General features: G+C 36.9%; 1 protein-coding gene across 5 annotated transcripts in view; it reads right to left on the bottom strand.

Moving 5' to 3' along the window:
• Window positions 1-6536: 6536 nt before the first annotated feature.
• Window positions 6537-20120, bottom strand: part of KTN1 (kinectin 1) — a 102297-nt gene continuing 88713 nt past the window's right edge. For 3 of the 5 annotated variants that reach the window (XM_045069784.1, XM_004738832.3, XM_045069782.1), the window contains 8 exons: window positions 19974-20066; window positions 18927-18998; window positions 18396-18479; window positions 18152-18235; window positions 15673-15756; window positions 13669-13761; window positions 12413-12533; window positions 6537-7022 (listed from right to left, as the gene is read on the bottom strand). In XM_045069784.1, coding sequence (XP_044925719.1) covers window positions 7018-7022; window positions 12413-12533; window positions 13669-13761; window positions 15673-15756; window positions 18152-18235; window positions 18396-18479; window positions 18927-18998; window positions 19974-20066 — 636 coding nt within the window. In that variant the 3' untranslated portion in view covers window positions 6537-7017. The remainder of the gene's footprint in view (window positions 7023-12412; window positions 12534-13668; window positions 13762-15672; window positions 15757-18151; window positions 18236-18395; window positions 18480-18926; window positions 18999-19973; window positions 20067-20120) is intronic. The other 2 variants (XM_045069781.1, XM_045069783.1) reach the window with 1 other exon arrangement.

Below are 20120 nucleotides of genomic sequence, written 5' to 3'. Positions count from 1 at the left end.
CTTGCAAGTATTTGCTATAGGAGGCTGATGTAGTTTGTCATGGGAGGGAGGAAAATTAACATCAGCCACATCGCATCTCACTTCCCCCACAACCGGGGGTAATTGGCTGTGCTGTATGTGGGACAATGCTACACAGCTAGAACATGCTGTGACAAGTAAGCCCCGGTGGCTGAACAGATTATTTCTTGCCCACTCAGTATGTGTCCGCACAGATCTCCTCCAAACACGGATCTGGAATCTGACAGAGCTCTCTGGTGTGACTCCATCAACCTGATCCTGCATTCCTAGCCATGGAGATCTTGCACTTGTACTTGCCTTGAGGGCAAGAGCAGCTCTATTGCAACTTGCTGCTGCTTCCTTCTTCCTCAATGCATAGGCAGCTGATGTACGTACCTTTAGCTTTTATCTGCTGCCGTCTTTTCCTCCTTCCGATGGTCCTTCTGGAAAGAATCCAAGACAATCCCACTGGCTTTCTCCCTCCTGTGCCTCCTGTCTGGCCTACCACAGACATCCACATATCTTTCATTCTGAAAAGTTTGTGTAAGGCAAGCTATTCAGCTTAGCCACTTCTCCCCTAACCTGCCAACGAAGCCACCACCTTTTGGCCTTCGGATTTTCCCGAAGTCATTCCCCAGTCCATTCTTTCCCAAATGCAGAGGATACATTACAAGCTCTAGAGACGGTCCCATTGAAAGCCCTCCCTCTTGACTGGAGAAGAAGGATTCCCACCATCCACCTATTTCTCCCCTTTGGTGGAGGTGGGACTCAGCAGAAGAACAGCAATCTCTGAAAAACCCTCTTACCTCATTGCTAACTCTGAACCCCTTTATGACATCAGAGTGGATGGAATTAAAAGCAGCAGCACCATTTCCCCCATCTTCCACTTCCAGTCCTGCAGATTTCAGAATCTCACCACTTGACACATTTGCTTCCACTTTTATTCAGATATGGAGCTCTTTGCCCGGCATGTGTGAAGGACAGGGGTAATGGAACTTAGTTTATCACCAAAGAACTGGAGATAAGATGGACCATCGAGAAAGGGATAAAATCAATAGGCAGTGTAACTTTTTTTTCAAATGTTGTCAAGGGGCAAAGGCCTCCGTAAGGGCAAACGACAGGAACAGTGGCATTTAGAGGCCAAGAGATCTAGAATGATGCAGGACTGTATCAGAGGATAGGACACTGGAGAATAATTACAAGGTTCAAGGTGTGGTCAAAGGTGTGAAAGGGATGAAGGTCTTTGGAGTCTTTCGAATAACGGCCCTCTCCCCAGCCACATCCTAATGCCCAGAACCTGCAACTATGTTATGTTATATGACAAGGGCCACCTGCGACTCTGATTAAGGATTTTGAGATGGGAAGATGATCCCGGATTATCCAGGGGGGCCTTCACTATACTCACAAGGGTCTCTGTAAGAGGAAGGCAAGAAAACCAAAGGAGGATTACATGTGACAACAGAAGTTATGTGTTTGGAATGACACAAGCAAGGGCTGCTCACCAGCCAAGGAATGCAGGGGCCCCCAGAAGACAGAATAGGGAACAGATTCTCCTTGAGAGCCTCCAGAAGGAACAAATCCTGCTGACACCTTTCGTCTACTGAAATTGACCTGGTGCTTCTAGCCTCCTGTAAGACAGTTATGTTTGTATTGTTTGAAGCTGCTAAGTTTATGGTAATTTATTATACAGCCATAATCAACTCTATAGGAGTCAAGGTCTAAATCTTTATTCCAACTGATTGGAGAGAAAAATCCCAACATTAGTCAATATGAAGAATAACATTCATGCACATTCAGGTTTGGAGTAGTGGAGATAGAGAAATTCATCAAAGAGGAAGGAAACTTAAGATGAACTTGTTTTCAAGAAAATACTCCTGGGGCGCCTGGGTGGCTCAGTGGGTTAAAGCCTCTGCCTTTGGCTCAGGTCATGATTTCAGGGTCCTGGGAGCCTGCTTCCTCCTCTCTGCCTCTCTGTCTAGTTGTGATCTCTGTCTAGTTGTGACCCCTCTGTCAAATAAATAAAATCTTAAAAAATATATATATATTCCTTGTGTGGCATAACCTGGAAATATCAAAAAACACCAAGAAAACCACCAATTGGCACTTTACATCTTTTTTAAGTTTTGGGTGAATTCCGTTTTCAAGGTAGTAGGCTGACATGCTGCAATCTCTCTCCACCTCCCTGAATTTGTAGAAATTATAGAAATGATATAAAAATAATAAATATTTGGCAATGTTTGAAAATAAAAACTCTCATTTGACAAGAAACTGCAAAGAAAATGCAAAAGAAGAAAGTTAAAAACCACAATGCATGATTTTCAAAGTGTGGTCACCAAACCCACATCAGCATCACTTGAAACTCATTCCAAATTGCAAATTCTTGAGCCCCATCTCAGACCTAACAAACCAGAAATATGGTAGGAATATATCAATTAACAATTTGAATTTAACAAACAGAAAATATCCATTCCCTTCAATTGCTTGGAATATTTAAAAATATTGACTACTGGCAACCAAGGAATTGAAGAAAATTCATTGTTGTATTTGGGTTCGAGTTTACTAGAGCTGCATTGTTTTATTACTTGTACAGCTAGCAAGGAGAAAAACTAGATGCCCAGGGCTGAAAAGCCTGCACAATTTAGATGGTGATCAACACAATTCATCAACCTAAGAACAAATTTCCATTTTCTACAACTATCATCTATAGATTACAACAATACCATGTTTTAGATATTTTGAAATGAATACTGCTTTGAGCAGATAAACAGAAGCTCAGTATTTTGGCAATGAATGAAATCCCAAGAACTCTGTATTGAATAGCTCAGAAAGAACCTGCTCTTAATTCAAACTCATGACTTCTTGATTCTTCATAGCAAGAGAATGCATAAATGTAAATAAGACCTTCACCTACCTCTTTGACTCTGTTTCCTGTGTTCCTGAAATCACCAGAAAATAAATATTACCCAATTCTTTATCATTTTCTAACTGAAGAGGATAAGAATTTGAGATTTCAAATCACTTCATTTAATGAACTCATTTCCTGCCACAACTTCACATTTTTGCTGATAAATCTTTTATTCTAAACCAAAACTAAATGATTGTTTTTGTTGTTGTTGTTTTTAATTTCTTTCTCCTAAAGTCTCCAAAAACTCTGGAGATTGGTGTCATATAAGGCATATTCACAGACCAAATGCAATATTAGGAAATAATACTTAAAAAATCCATGATTTGGCTGCCTGGATGGCTCAGTCAAACATCCAAATCTTCGTTTCTGATCAGGTCATAATCTCAGGGTCATGGGGTCAAGCCCCACGTTGGGCTCTGCATGGAGTCTGCTCCAGATTCTCTCTCCCTCTACCTCCACTCCTCTCCCTTTCTTGCTCTCAAAAGAAAAAATCCATGATGTGAAAAATACACACTCCAAAAAAAAATAATCTCTTACCTTAAAGGAAATAAAGTTACATAAAATTTTCACAAATTGGTGATATTTAAATGTCCCTTTGAGGAATATGCCAAATAAACTGTGGCATATCCATAGTTAAAAATGAAGAAAAGAAAAGAAAAAAAGCTCCATGTATAAATTTTAAAGCTAATATTGAGCAAATAAAGCAAATAGCAGAATGATTTATATAAAGTTCAAAGACATGTGAAATACATACTATTTCTGGCTACACATATATATGTTAATTGTGTAACATGAAATTAAATGATAAACATCACCTTTGGTGCAGTGGCTACCTCTGGACCAGGGCGGGGTATACAAGCCTTTTAAACTGTACCTTACTTTAAAAAAAAACAAAAACAAAAAAAAGACCACAAAACCTTACGCAGGACAAAATGTTACTTGCTATTGAGAGGATACTCATAGGTTTTTTTTCTGTATGATTTTCTGTATGTCTAAAATACTTCTGATTTTTTAAAAATTAAGAACTGAAAGACAACAAAATCCTCCCATATCAAAATCTGTGGGATGCAAAATAGTACGGAGAACTTAGCCTTAAAATGAATTAGAAAACAAGAATTGAAAATAAATTATAAGAACAAGAAGTTGGCAAAGTGCAGCAAAATAAACAAACAAAAAAGATAAAATGTTTTTAACATTTTTAATTCACTAATCAATGAATGAAATATAAATAAAATACAAGTAAGAAAGTGCTGATAGTTGCCCAGTGTTGGGGAAAAAAACATGCCAGGACAAGCAGCTCTAAAATTTTTGGTCTTAGAAATCCTTTATACTTTACAAAGCTTTTTTGTTATTTCTATAACATTCAATGTACTAGATATTGAAACCAAGAAACATTTTAGATGTTCATTTCTTATTTTAAAATAACAACATAATGAATATGTTTTTGTTAAATGTAACTTCATTTTCCAAAATAAAACCAACCAAAAAGATGTAGCGAGAAAACTGGCATTACTTTACATGTTTGCAAATTTCTTTACTACATGGCCTAATGGAAGCCAACTACTTCTGTGTGCAATCTGCTGTGATGTGCTGTCTGAGTTGAAGTATATGAAGAAAACCTGGCCTCTGGACACAAATAACATGTCATTGGAAAACAGACCAGCAGCCTTTCAGACCACTGTGGATGTTCTCAGACAGAAGAGCAAAACTCAACATGTTATAATCACAAATTACAACATGGAGTCTGAAACCCCATCAGTGAGCTTTTGCACTATTACACTGAAATCCATTAGAATGGATCTCATCACCATGCATGATTTTGTGAACACTGTGTGTTGGTCATTCTCCCCTCCCTGTCGGTTCTTCTCAACCTGAGTAATTTTCTTAGGGCTTCCTGCCTCAATTGGCTGCAGTGGTGGCAAGGGGAGTCACTAGAGACAGAGAACACAGGACTCTCTCTCTGGATGTTCCTTTCCTCTCTCAGGGATCTGCTTATAACACACTGGGAAAAGGTGGACAGTTGAAGATGGAAGAGGGAAATATGAAACTGTCCCAAATTGGAACAGACCATGTTATGAACTTCTTGCCACTTCAGAGGCAAAAAGGTGAATGTGTATTGATTTGGATGTTGAGGGAGAGGACACAAAATTAATGAGATTGGACTGAATCCTTAATTTAATAATTTAAAAATTGTTTTAACTTTTAAAAATTCAAACATATGAAGAGGTTGAAAAATAATTACACATTTTTTCCAAGGAACTAAGCTGTGAAGGGAAGGGAGAATGGCAAGAGAAAGGAAGGATTTCTGTTTTCTTTTTTCAGATGGCAGAGACATAGGTATATTTATAGACAATCGCCAAGGAAAAAGGTTGAGAGATGATATGGTATCTAGCCTTCCAATCAATTTTCCAGTGGTTTGCTGAAGGCAGCCAGGTAAGCCCTGAGATAGTCCAAATCCTCAGGCCAATCATCACTGGCCATGAGCAGCCTCTTCAGTTTATCTCTACATACTTTAGAAACACTATCTGGTGTACACGGGATGATATGAAAAGGCACCACTTCAAATAATTCTCTATAAAACTATAAAAATGAATTTCATCCATTCATTTGTTTCAATACCTGAGCACAAATAAGTGTTAGGCACTTGCTCAAGGGTAGGAAAAAGCAAAGAACAGAAGAGAGGATTCCTGCCCTCATGCAGCAACTTTCTAGCAGGAAGAAGAGGTGTGACCAAGTATATACTGGAGGCTATAAACATTGTAATAACAAAAATAGGTAGGTGGATAGGGAGGCAGGGGGAATACTGGATGATCCAGAAAGACCTGGTGAGAAAGGTGACATTCAGATTTCCAGATGGTGAAAAAGCAAGCCACAACTGACATCCAAGAGAAGAGAGTTTTAAGTAGAAGCATTAATGAAATAGCAAGGAGACCACAGTATGGGGCACCTTGGTGGCTCAGTGGGTTAAGCCTCTGCCTTTGGCTTAGGTCATGATCTCAGGGTCCAGGGATTGAGCCCCAATCAGGCTCTCTGTTCAGCAGGGAGCCTGCTCCCCACCCCCCGCCCCACTCTGCCTGCTGCTCTGCCTACTTGTGATCTCTCTCTGTCAAATAAATAAAATCTTTGGGGAAAAAAAAAAAAAAAAAAAGGAGACCACAGTATGGCCTAACAGACACTTTCATATTCAGTAGCACAAGACAGCATTCAGTGGTTAGTTAGCATCTGTAGGGTTCAGTGCTTGCATCAAATTATCTAATTAATTAGAACTTCCTCAACAAAAAATAACACATGCAAATTATATAACATAGTGCCTGACAAGAAGGACACTAAAAAGTTACCTATTATTGGTTAATAACAGTTAAGTGTAAAAGCAGAGCTCTTCCACCAAAAGCTGGAGTGGTGGGTCTGAAAGCTAAATTGTTGCCTCGGCCTTTCTGCAGCACACAGCACTGCAGGACACAGTTCACAGCGCACAGAGCCACACAGAAGACCCAGAACTCCCCTTACAGAAGCTGTATGAGTAACAATACCTATCTTACCTTGTCCAAGAGCTGCAATTAATAACTGTGTTCTAAATTATGTTCATCGGTATAGCTAATGAGATCTGCTAAAGCACAATGAAAATTAGAGCAAGTTTGAATAATAAGCATCCCTTTATTTGCTGACGCCATTACAAAAAACGGATTACATTAGCAACAAAAAAGTGTTTTCTTGAAGTCAGAGGCAGTCCCCCCCCCCAAAATGTTAAGTAAAACAGTGTACAACATCAGTATTAAAATGTTAAATTTTATATTGTCTTTACCACTTTTGATCTTCTGAACAATTTTATTGAGCAAAATAAGATAAAAGATTACATGTTTATTTTATCTTCAGGAATGTAAAGGTCTAATTATTCAAACAGTTTTTTATTATAAAACTAAACTCTGAAGGTGTCTACAGAGTTGGCTTTTTTTTTCTCTCTTTAAATCAGTAGTCTAACAAGGATTAGAAAAGACAAAACTCTGTTCAGTGTTTCCGACAAAGTAGAAAGGGTGAAAACATAAATAAGGCTTTAATTTGGCAAAATATAATACAATGCCTTCTGTTATCCTTGAATGAACAGTTTCCCAGTTACTTCACTCTGTAAAAGATCAGAAAGAAACAAATTCATTTTAAAAGAAGAAATAAAAGGCAATCAGAAGACATTTGTCAAACACCAAACATACATACTCTATTTGATCCAGCATGGCTCTTTCAACTAGGATCAAAGCAATTATACTAATGGTAATCAAAAACAAGGGAGAAATAACAGGAGGTGGATTTAAAAATATGAGTGAAAACCTCAGACCAAACAGAGTAATGTGGGGATTTAAAAATACCATTAGAAAATTTAAGAGAACATTGGGAATCCATTTTTGTTAGTTCTACTCAAGAAAATATAAAGCTAATGAGATGAGTAGCACTGAAATTTACAACTCTCCCCCATGAATAAAAGTTTCAGACAGAAATTTTCTGAGGTCATGTGAAGCTTTCCAAGTCAGATAAAATGACTGTAAGAAATTAAACCTCAAAAGTCATTAGAGAGACTAAAAAGACTTAACCAGATCCAACATATAAATCCTGGTTTGGGAAAAATAGCTAAAAAGATACTTGCAGTATAAATGGGGAACTTGAATATGGGTTTAATAATGGGTAATTTTATGTAACTACTGGTTTTGTTTGGATGTGATAGTGGTACAATGCATTTATAACAGAATGCTTTTGTTCTCCAAAGATGCATACCCAAGTGCCTAGGAATAAGCTGTCAAATCTGAAAGGTACTTTCAAACAGTTTGACATTAACCAAATACGTTTATACATGGAAAGAAATGAAGCAGGTAAAGGATGTATGAGTGTTGCACTGTTCTTTCAGCTTTTCTTTATGTGTGAACTTTTTCAAAATAAAAAGGGAAAAAGAATGAGAAATCGAAAAAGTGAAGTTATCACTGGCTATTATGTTCTCCATTAAAAACAAGATTAACACTGGATCAGAAAGTCTACATAGCCCACAGGTACAGGACACTTTAAGTGCTACGTAAACACACAACAGAAAATGAAAATGAAAATCAGTGATAGCCAAGTGTAAAGTGTAGATATAAAAGCTACTTTTTACTCTGGAACACTAATCCTTATACTTCAATACCACTATAAAAGAATATCTTTCAGAAACAAGAAACAACTACATCATAAGATCTATTTGTCACACAGAACAGGGAGAGCACCTACATATAAAACACATACACAAAACATCACCTCAATTTTTTCTGGGTAACACTAAGAGTCTCTCCAACTCACTATTGCCAACAAAATACTTTAGAAAAAAGTCAGAATTGACAACCCAAACTGTAAGATGCTGGCAACAAAGGATTAGACAGAATGAGGAGGAAAAAAAAAGCATCAAGAAAAAGAGGTCAGGGCACAGAATGCCTGAATTACAAAAGAAAAGTACTCACTAAGAGCACAGGCACTGGGCAGAGATCACCTCAATTTAAATCCCAGCTCACCCAGCCACTAACTGCATGACCTTGGGCAAATTACAGAACCTCTGAGGTTCGGCTGTAGAATGGCAATTAAAAAAATAAACAACAACACCTACCTACCCACTGCCCTGGGTTGCTGTGAAGAATAAGCAAATGACCACAAGTCAGAAGCCTCTCAAGCTTAGAGTGATACTCGTAAAGTGACTGCTGTTAAAAATCAACCTCCTGGGGCGCCTGGGTGGCTCAGTGGGTTAGGCCGCTGCATTCGGCTCAGGTCATGATCTCAGAGTCCTGGGATCGAGTCCCGCATCGGGCTCTCTGCTCAGCGGAGAGCCTGCTTCCCTTTCTCTCTCTCTGCCTGCCTCTCCATCTACTTGTGATTTCTCTCTGTCAAATAAATAAATAAAATCTTTAAAAAAAAAAGAAAAAATCAACCTCCTCCCTCCACAGGATTCCATAAACGGGACCTGAGTGTTACAGTCTGAGTGTTTGTGCCTACCCCCAAAATTCATATATTGAAATTCTAATCCTCCAGTGTAATGGCATTTGGAAGTGGGGCCTTTGGAGGACTCCACCATCATGAATGGGATTAGTGTCCTTCTGAAAGGGACCTCAGACAGCTCCCTTGACCCTTCTGCAACGCATGGACTGTCAGAAATAAACGTTATTTAAGCCACCCAGTCTATGCAATTTTTGTGATAGCAGCCCAAACAGACTAAGACATTGGAGTAATGAAATCTTCTGATATGGTCAGACATATAGTTTGAACACTTAGAAGACAAGCAAATATGAAAGAAACATAAGAAAAATAGATATCTGGGAACAACAACAACAAAAAGCATACTATAAAGTACTAGTATTGTTAGTCCAAAGCTTAAAAAAAAAAAGTATCTTAATTCATACAAAGGAAGGAAAAAGATGACAATCTTCTATTTTTGGGGTGGGGGGATAGGAGATAGGAAGACTTCCAAAATAAAAGAAAGGTTAAAGTTTTATAAATTAAGGATATAAGGTCAACACACATACCCCTACAGCTCAGAGAAAGGCTAAGTAATGTATATTAGAATTCAAAAAATTTAAATAACTGCACATCGTCATCCCATTTTTGCTTTTTTTAAAGATTTTGTTTATTTATTTGATAGATCACAAGTAGGCAGAGAGGCAGGCAGAGAGAGAGGAGGAAGCAGGCTCTCTGCTGAGCAGAGAGCCCGATGCGGGGGTCAATCCCATGACCCTGGGATCATGACCTGAGCTGAAGGCGGAGGCTTTAACCCACTGAGCCACCCAGGCGCCCCCCATTTTTGCTTTTTAAAAACTGTTTTTCCCTTAACAAATATGATATATACTTGCTGTATATCTTAAAAAGAAGCAAGTTTCCTGACATCAGATATTAACCTATTAGCTAAGTTTTGATGATTAATAAGCTGTATTTCCAATTTAATCATCACGTAATAGTGGGTTTGTTTTTCTCATCCAATATATGTACTAGTTTTAAAAGAGTTCACAAGAGGGGCGCCTGGCTGACTCAGTTGGTTGAATGTCAGACTCCTGATTTCGGCTCAGGTCGTGATCTCAGGGTTGTGAGATGGAACCCTGCATCAGCTTCCACACTGGCCATCCAGCCTGCTCAAGATTCTCACTCTCCCTCTCCCTCTGACCCTTCCCACCACCCCCTTTTTAAAAGGAAAAAAATAGTTCACAAGAGGAAGAATACACCCAGCTAAAAATGATGGCTGAAGTTTTAAAGGGTACAAAGAAGGCTGTGGAACCAAGGAAACTGTGGGGAGGGGCTACCACCGCCAATGCCAGGTAGAACTTACAGAAGAAAGAGTTCTCAAATGCCTAGCAGACGCTTTTCTTCATACAATCCATTCTATCCTTCACACTGCACTGCTGATGCTCAACCACCTTTCCACCTGCCAAATTTGGACTGAGGTTCATTAGCTGATGAAGAGTTATCACTTAGAAAAGCTGCCAGCCAAACTATAGTTTGTTTTTAGCTATGTTGCCAGGATATACATATTTAACAAGTTACTACAATTTCATAAATCAAAGAAAAACTCTGAAAAATAAAAGTGTTATACTACCAACAATCAGTAGAAGTCTCAAATTTAATATGAAAATGACCAACGTGGAAATAGGTTCGTAAGACTTAGTATGAGCAGACCACGTGTTTGGGAAGAAAAAGAAACACTAAAGAACACCTTTGAGGTGCCAGAGAGATACTACTGATAAGGTTGAAAGGCACAGGGTAGGAAGTAATCTTACAATTTTTGAGGCTCTCAGAAATGAAGTCCTTTCCTTATCACACCAAGGCCTATGGGATGACTTCAGCCTATTTAGCATATAACTATTTTTAATTTCTTATACTGGAAATTTATACTTTCAGTATCAAAACAAAGGCCTGTATCAGATCTAGCAATCAGGAAATCACTAATGACCTCAGCAAAAAAGTTTTCATCGGAATGCATTCTAGTGTACACAGAGCTGTTAAAACAAGTAAAGAAGTAGATACTGTGAGAATAGTTTCTTATTTTAAGAATCTCTGTTAAACAGTAATGTTAAAAAAAAATTAGGGTGGTAACTGAAGGAAGTACAAGGTTAAAATAAGACATTAGAGTAGGTTTTCAAGACTGAGCAGAATGAGCATGTGCAGAGAAGAGAATAAGGCTGAAAACATGGGAAAGAGAGTTACCAGCGAAGCAGGAAGCAGATTACTTTCTAATTTGGAAAAAGGAGGTAATGTGGCAGAAGTTTAACTATAGGCGATGGAGAGGTCAGCTTACCAAGGATAAATGATTAAGGTGTAATTATTTTTGCTGACAGGTTAAAAGAATGAGTTGCATTTTTCCACAAAATCTTATGGAGGTAAATGACCTGATTAGCAGGTTTTTTTTTTAAAGATTTTATTTATTTGACAGACAGAGATCACAAGAAGGCAGAGAGGCAGACAGAGAGAGAGAGAGAGAGAGAGATGGAAGCAGGCTCTTTGCTGAGCAGAGAACCCAATGCGGGGCTCGATCCCAGGATCCCAGGATCACGACCCGAGCCTAAGGCAGAGGTTTTAACCCACTGAGCCACCCAGGCACCCCCTGAATAGCATTTTATTTTTTATTTATTTTATTATTTTTTTTTTTTTAAGATTTTATTTATTTATTTATTTGTCAGGGATAGAGGGAGAGAGAGCAAGAGAGCACAGGCAGACAGAGAGGCAGGCAGAGGCAGGGGGAGAAGCAGGCTCCCTGCCGAGCAAGGAGCCCTATGTGGGACTCGATCCCAGGACGCTGGGATCATGACCTGAGCCGAAGGCAGCCGCTCAACCAACTGAGCCACCCTGAATAGCATTTTAAAGGAGAGTTTATGCTAAGGCAGACCAGAGGACAATCATTCTATAAAAGTGAGACAGAATGCCTCTATAACCAAAATGGTGATACATCCAACTTTTCCAGGACACCTAACCTATCAGGAGGGCAATAAAATTTCATAATATTGTTTAGTTAATGATAGGTTTAAAAGTGAGATTTCTTTGATTACTTTATAAGCAGACTTAAGTAAAAACTCAGTTTCCAATTTTAAAAAAACTGTGATGACTTGATTTTCAATTCAGTATTTAATCTCAGTAAAAACATTTAACTTTATTTTACCAAGTTATAAAAAAAAATCACAGATACTTTACTAAAACTAAGATCAGGATAAACTACAGAAGCAGCTGCCCATATTATGCAATGAATAAAACCTAGGTAAACAAGTTGTAAGAGAGCCTGTTTTATAAGAAGGTCAAAGGAGTCAAAAAAAAGGTCCCCCCACCCAAAGCTGTGAGACCAAAACATGGAAGAGATGAAAATAAAACTCTAAGAAAGCTAAACCTGTTATTTGCAGGGGCTGAAAGAGAGAAAGGGAATATTTCAATGAGGGCAACAGGAGCTCTGGTAGTCCTGGTAAACCCTCACTACAAATACACACATTCTGTCAATTAGCCCTAAACAGACAACAGTACTTCAGTTACTCTTACCTAATACCTGGTAGTGTTCTTTCTCCTTTGTGAGCTGTTGGTTTACTGCCTGAAGCAACTGCTGTAACTGTGTGACAGTCTGATTTAGACTTACAGACATCGTCTCCTTCTCAGAAGACTCCTGAAGAGAAGAGGGAAGAGATGAAAAAACTCCAAACATAAGGAAAAGGTATTTGCAACCTAAAGCAGAATATTTTATTGTTTTAGATACAAACATGAGAAATCTTGAAAATGACAAAAATTAACAAAAAACACATATAGAAACAGTGTTTGCTATCTAGTGACACAAATTAGGTTGCACCAAAGAAAGCTACGTTATGGGTGCCTGGGTGGCTCAGTGTGTTAAGCAAGGCTTTCCTCACTTTCAGATAAAGCAAAGAATTTTCTATTTTTCTTTATGATTTAACTTTTTAAATTATAAGAATATTACTTAGGGGCACCTGGGTGCTTCAGTTTGTTAAGTGTCTGCCTTCAGCTCAGGTCATGATCTCAGGGTTCTGGGACTGAGCCCCACATAGGACTTTCTGCAGAGCACAAGCCTACTTGTGATCTCTGTCAAATATTAAATAGATAACATCTTTTTAAAAAAAAAAAAAAAAAAAAAGCTAAGTCATTAGGCCAAAAAGGCGAAAATCCAGACTCTGATTAGTAGTTGTAAATCCATTTCTCGTCTCAGAAAAAAAATCTGCCAGACACGACACCAAAGGAGAGGACATTCTTAACAGTAAAACTAAGTTCACATATATTGAGCTCTAAGTGCTAGGAAGCACCGTTTTAAGTGCTACGTACTACTCTTACGTGTTTTAGATAGTAACTCATTTATTCCCTTCAAAAATCCTACAGGTTTGATGCTATTAATATGGCCTTTCACAAATGGGGCTACCAAAGTACACAGAGGCTAAGTAAAGTTGTCCAAAGTCACACTGCTACTAAGTAGCAGGGTCAGGATTCAAGCACAGGCAGTCTAACAAAGCCCACATTCTTCAGCAATATACCATAATACTTCCAAAACAAACAGTACAATTAAAGTACTATCTTACTAAGCCAAAGTGACATTAATAAAAACATTAATTAAAAAAGTGCATTTCAGAGATGGAATATCTGGAAGAAAAGACAACCTTCAGTAAGAATCCAACAAAACTGACAGAAGTATATCATTTTTTTTAGTCAGAGACAGATCTCACACATTTTTATTCTTCATGTAATTTACAACAAGGCAATTAGCCTAGAGATCTGGGGTAAAAGAAAATGCATACCATTTCTGGGGAAACATCACTATTCTCAATAACAGTAGTGTCTCCAGCAGCTTTTACTATTTTTGACTGAATGAGATCCAGCGACTGTTGAGCCTGTAAGGAAAGCAATATGGTAGCCTCTAAATACTACAGTGGAGTATTATGAGGGATAAAAGGAGTGATTTTCTAAGGTATTTTGTACAAGACTAAAGTTCATCTCAAAATACAATGGACAGCCAATCTACTCCATTTTTTTCTTCCAAAATGAAAACTGTTCCCTCCCTGACCAGATTATAAAAACATATGCTTGTTTTAAAAAGTTCAAGCAATAGAGGTTATGTAAAAAGACATTAAAAGAAGAAATAACCACAGTTGATATTTAGGTTAACATTAGTCTAAATAACATTAGTCTAATCAAGCATCAGCCAAATCTGGCCACAGCCTGTTTCTGTATAGCTCACAAGGTAAGACTGTTTTTTACATTTTTAAGGGTTGTGTTAAACACACAAAGAAGGGTATGTGAGAGAAACCATACATGCCCCACAAATTCTAAGTAGTGGCTTTGTTCTGACCCTCTTTTCCAGATCCCTCTTGTATACATATACATGCTAACAGAAAACTTGGGCAGAAAATTTCATATAAATGGGCTTTTAACATACCTGCTATTTTATACTCGCTTGTTTTACAAAGTATTTTATTAATATTTTATATCAATAAATATTTATGTGCATTTCTAATCAAGTGTTGCACAGTATTTCTGGCCTATAGATATGGGGCAGTTCACGGTCTTCTACGGTTGCATTAGCGATCATAAATAACATGGCCCATCCATATCTTTGAGCACCTGTTTAATATCCTTAATACTTGAGAAACTAAACTGCTAGGCTAAACCTGCATGTTTTATATTTTGATCAAGAGGTCAAAAAGTTGGGGCGCCTGAGTGGCTCAGTGGGTTAAAGCCTCTGCCTTTGGCTCAAGTCATGATCCCAGGGTCCTGGGATGGAGGGCCCTCTGCTCAGCAGGGGGCCTGCTTACTCCTCTCTCTCTGCCTGCCTCTCTGCCTACTTGTGATCTCTGTCTGTCAAATAAATAAATAAAATCTTAAAAAAAAAAAAAGAAGTCAAAAGTTAAAATCACCTATCAAACTAAGTCAGATTGCTCATCCTTGACAATGTATCATGAACCTAGGTTTGAGCAACCTGAATTCACATTTTATCTACTGATAATAGTAACACCAAAATAATCTGAAGCAATTCTGAATTCCTACACTTATTTTTTCATCATGCTAAATGTACTCTTTGGATTCCTAGACTTTTACATAACAATTAGAAGCTATATCATACAAAACAAACAAAAATATTTCTTCCAACCTGTAAAAAAGTGACATATTTGTTTTCCTAATGACTCCCACAAATACAATCATAGAGCTAAAGCAGCTCTGATACAAGCATATGTGACTTGCACTATTAAAAATACCTAAAAACAGAATTAAAAATAACTTGCCATCCTAATGTAGAGAATAAGAAATGTAATCTTAAAAACTACCCCCCCAAAAAACAAAAACAAAAACAAAAAAACCCCTCCCTACTTATATATGAGATTAAAGAAAAGTGTATCTCCACAAAGAAATAAATGAAAGGAACAAATTTCTGAAACATCCAAGATCTACACATTTTGGATCTATAAAAATCAAAAGAAACATACTCTGTAAGCAACTACGAAGAAAATCCCAACAAAACAATATATGGATGTAACCCCATTTTTAAAAAAGAGTACCTTCAATTACACTTAAAACTTAATCTGTACTTTATAAAGTAATTACTTATATATATGTGTTGAAATAATGAAGCAAATTAAGAATAATCGAAAAACAAGTCAGAAAGTAGTTCCAAAAATGCAACAGCTTAAATTTATAAACACATTAATATGAACAAAAATCCAGAATTAGCAGTACGTTTACTTAAGATTCAAGGCACAACAACATAGCACGGTGATATGGCATCTTTAAGACAAGCAGTGTCTTACCTTGTGCAAGTCACCAGCTACCTTCTGTCTTTCACTTTGTTCAGTTCTAAGCTTTGTGAGTGTTTCATTTAACTGTGCCTTTAACTGTAAAAATAAAGGACCACAATTAACTTAATTTGCATCCTTCTTTGATTGTGCTGAGACCTCTAGAAGAATGAATGAGAAAGAATGGGATCGCTAACAGTTATTATGCACAGTGGATTAGCCAATATGCTGCACCAGATGTATAGAAAAGCTAAGCAGTGGAGGTTCCCATCTGGAAAGCTAAATATAAGAAAAGCTACAGAAACAAAGTAGGGTTCAGAGTAGAAAACTGTAAATGTAAAAATAAAACCATCACATTCCAGTAAAGTGCCTTTTTAAAGTATTACTATTCACTATTCATAAAGTACTTCATTCATATTTAAATTAAAGTAAAAGGCAAGTAGGCCAGAAATTTTACTGATTGGTTTTTTAAGGACTTATGACCTATAGAGTTAACAGTCAATTGTGTAATATTTTTAAAAACATTGAATGGAAGATTACAAATCCAGTAAAATGAAAACTTCAAAAATTTAAATGTTGATCATCCTTTAAAACATCACTAAAGAAATCAGTGCAAGACCACACGGGCCTAATTATACAATAAACAATGTCTTAAGATACACTTCTCAAGAACCAATTTGTCCCAACAGTTATAAAGTTCTATAAACTCTAGTGCCAATATGTAATGCCTCTTCTCATGATAAATGCTCCGATTAAATAAGAATGAGGGAAATGGACTACACTGACAACAAATAACTTTCTTATTAAACTCATCAAGTTAATTAATTTTCCCTAACACTGATAGGCATAATACTCGTTTCTGGAGACCCAAAAGGGAGAAATATAAGATACTAACCTTTCCAACTGAAGAAAGGATTAATGAGGGACATTCCATTTGGAAATTTTATTTGGGGAACTCTATCTAAAGACCCAAATGCTTCAGGTTTTGCTCTTTCACTTAACTCTATTTAGTACATCAGAGTACTACTCCCTTGGCCGCCAAACATACAATGTATGTATAAGCAAAAAAATTATTTTATCTTAAAATGTGCCAACAGTCATCCTGAGCAAACGGAACTAAAATAAAAATTATGAATTCAAGGCAAAAATAAGAAACAAGTATCATTTAAAATGGCCCCTTAACAGAAGTAAAGAGGCAAAAATACAACAAGAACATTAGGCTGAATTTAACCATAATTCTATGGGTTTGATGGTACTGTTGGAGTTAGCTACTAAGCACCAAAGTTGAAAGTAAATTTTCCAACAATTGTAGTTAAAAATGATTTTTAAAAAACACATTATAAGGTAAGGCTTAAGGCTTTCAGCTATGGCATAATCACTATCCTGATCTGTACAATATATATAACAAGCATATGTATAAAATTAGTCACATGTTGCAGTGGGAATGATTCAATTAAATAAAATGAAGAAGATAAGTAAAACCAAAATTTTATTTCAAAAATAAAGAGGGGGACTCTATGTGTACTTTTCAAAGAGCCCTACCTTGAAAACTCATTTCCATAAATCACTGCCATAACACAGAAGACCAACCACAACTGAGTGAGTTAACAAGTTTTATTTGATACACACAGCAGTACTAAGAAAATTCCAAACCGGGCAAGACTTGAGGTGAGGAGAAAACTAACTATAATCTTCCTAGAGTTTATTCAGATACTTCCAATTTAGTCACGTGTTGTATTAATTTTTCAGTCATAGAAAGACGACGATTGTTTGAAACATACAATGAGACAGTAATATTTATGTAACAGCTAAGAAGCAGTATAAATTTGTAAATTTGCCAGAATCCATTAAATTTCCAGAAAATTTAAGAATGGGAATACAGGGTACTCTGTCATTATAAGGCATTTAGCTATCTTTAGTTAACTTTAAGTCTACAGTTTTAGAATTGCTATACTCTAAATATTATGTTGATGATAAAGACTTTCACAAGCTTGTTGTTATCTATAAATTTGTAGGAAGACCAGTTAAAATAAGCAGCTGGAATTAATTATTGCCCTTGAATGAAGAATATGTATCTTCAACCTTCAATAATCTCCTTCAGATTAGAGAACACGACCAGTTAACTATCAATCATTAACTCTAAAAAGAGAATCTTCACAATTCAGCCAATCTTTATCTATTTGTTTCACTTCTTTATTAACTGAAAATAATGCTGCCCAAAGAATTAAGTTTTACAAAACATGAATTTTTTTCTGGAAAAAAGAGTTGCAAGCCAAACATGCCATTGTTAGGAGCTAAGAAAGAAGGATCATTTTAGGAGTCAAGAAAAGAAAGATCAACTTAGGAGTCATCAGAATACGAAGATTATCTTAAACTTACAAAAATGCCAAGCTAAAGATGTTAGCAAGGAGAAAAAGTTTGGATGGTTTCTCCACATGTCAACACAAGTGTTTTCAGAGCCTACTTGATACCCAGTGGAGAACAAGCTTCTTACCAAATTTAGCTCTTCATTCTGTCTTACTGCTTCAGAATATGAATCATCAAGTTTTTTCTGCAATTCAGTCAACAGATCTTTCAGCTGCAATGAAGTTTAGAGTTTAAGATTGATCTCCTTATGATATCCCATGTTTTGTACGCTACTTGGAAGCTCTGCCACAAACAACTTACACTGAAATATTTTATCACTATTACAAACTTAATTTAAATTGAGAAGCAAGGTCAAAAAATTCTTTAAGTACCTCTCTGACTTCTGTAACATAGGTAGATCGTTCAATTTCTGCCTTCTCTAGTTCCATTTCCAAATGCTCTCGTTCTCTTCTCAGCTAGCAATGCAACAAAGAAGAAAATGTTAACACATTTAAGAATTCCTTTCAATGCTATGATGCTCCCCCATAATGGAAAGTTATGGAACTTACAAATATAATATCATCTCAAACACTACCCAAGATTTTTTTTTTTAAAGATTTTATTTATTTGACAGACACAGATCACAAGTAGGCAGAGAGGCAGGCAGAAAGAGAGGAAGGGAAGCAGGCTCCTCGCCAAGCAGAGAGCTTGATGCAGGGCTTGATCCCAGGACCCTGGGGATCATGACCTGAGCTGAAGGCAGAGGCTTTAACCCACTGAGCCACCCAGGTGCCCCTACCCAAGATATTCTTAAAAGCGTAACAACTGCATCATTACAGAAATCTTAAAAAACAGATCTTAAGACAATGCTTAATGCTAAAAATGAGTCCACAGGTTATAAGTCAAGCGATGAAATAACATACATTTTCAATATCTTTATTTTCTCTTCTTAATCGCTCTAGCTCTTGTTCTGAAGATGTGACTGACAACTGCATCTGAAATGTGAAACAACTATATGACCAAGTAAATCAAGAATATAGAGCTGCTATCTTGGAGAATTTTAATCAGACATTTCAGAGATTTTGAAATGCGTCTCATTCTAAAGTCATACTGAATTTTAAAAGACCTTGAAAGTGAGAGCATGACATTTAACTTGATTTATATTGTCACCAAAACGTACCCCATTGGCATATTATATTAAGGCCTAGCTAGAAATGCTTATTTTTTTTTCTAACAATCATTTAATAATTGGCTATATTTAATCCCCAAATGCATTAACATAGAATACCACAGGCAATGCTAAATTCTGTACAGGTTGGCCCAGGAAAACAACTGAGCAACAGAGGACACTCTTTACTTTCCCTTTATTGTAATGGATTTTTATTACAGTATAACTGGCATACCATATCCTGTTAGTTTCAGGTGTACATTATAGTGACTTGATACTTTCATACATTACAAAATATTCCCCACAATAAGTCTAGTTACCATTTGTCACCATATGAAGAGGACTACTACAACAGATGACACTCTTTACCAGAGCCAAGTAAATGGGAGAAAAATTAGGGCTGTACAAGAATATTCAGATCACATGAAGAGAAAGACTCATTAACTTTTTCTTGAAAACGATATCATGGGTCACATATCAACATCGCAAAGCTTGTTCTGAACCCCAAATTCTTTGCCTTATTTTATCACATAGTAGTTCTATAACTTCCAAAGCACTTTACATTCTAGATAACTACCTTTCAGCCATGCTCTAAAACAATAATTCTCAAACTTGGGTGGGCATCAGAATCAGTTGTGGAAGCTCTTTAATGTACAGCCTGCTGTCTCCACAGAGTTTCAGATTCAGAAAATCTCAGGTGGGGCCCAAGAATGGGCATTTCTAACAAGTTTCTGGCTTATGGATACTGCTGATCCAGGGCCCACATTCTTGAGAACTACTTGCTCTAAGCTTTTTAAGGTACCTGTTTAATAGTCTTCTGTGATTCATCAACCTTAACTTTCCATTTATTTTCTTCTTGCTCCACACTTCTCTGTAGTTTCTGTAAAATTCCTTCCTATGGGCAAAAGCATAGTTGTTTTGAAAAATTCATGTTCTAATGACAAGATAA

This window comes from Mustela putorius, unplaced genomic scaffold (assembly GCF_011764305.1).
Source record: "Mustela putorius furo isolate JIRA1106 unplaced genomic scaffold, ASM1176430v1.1 tig00000129_pilon_pilon_pilon, whole genome shotgun sequence".
Classification (NCBI taxonomy): domain Eukaryota; kingdom Metazoa; phylum Chordata; class Mammalia; order Carnivora; family Mustelidae; genus Mustela; species Mustela putorius.
The sequence above is the reverse complement of the archived record's forward strand: the minus strand, read 5'-3'. Positions and strand labels throughout refer to the sequence as shown.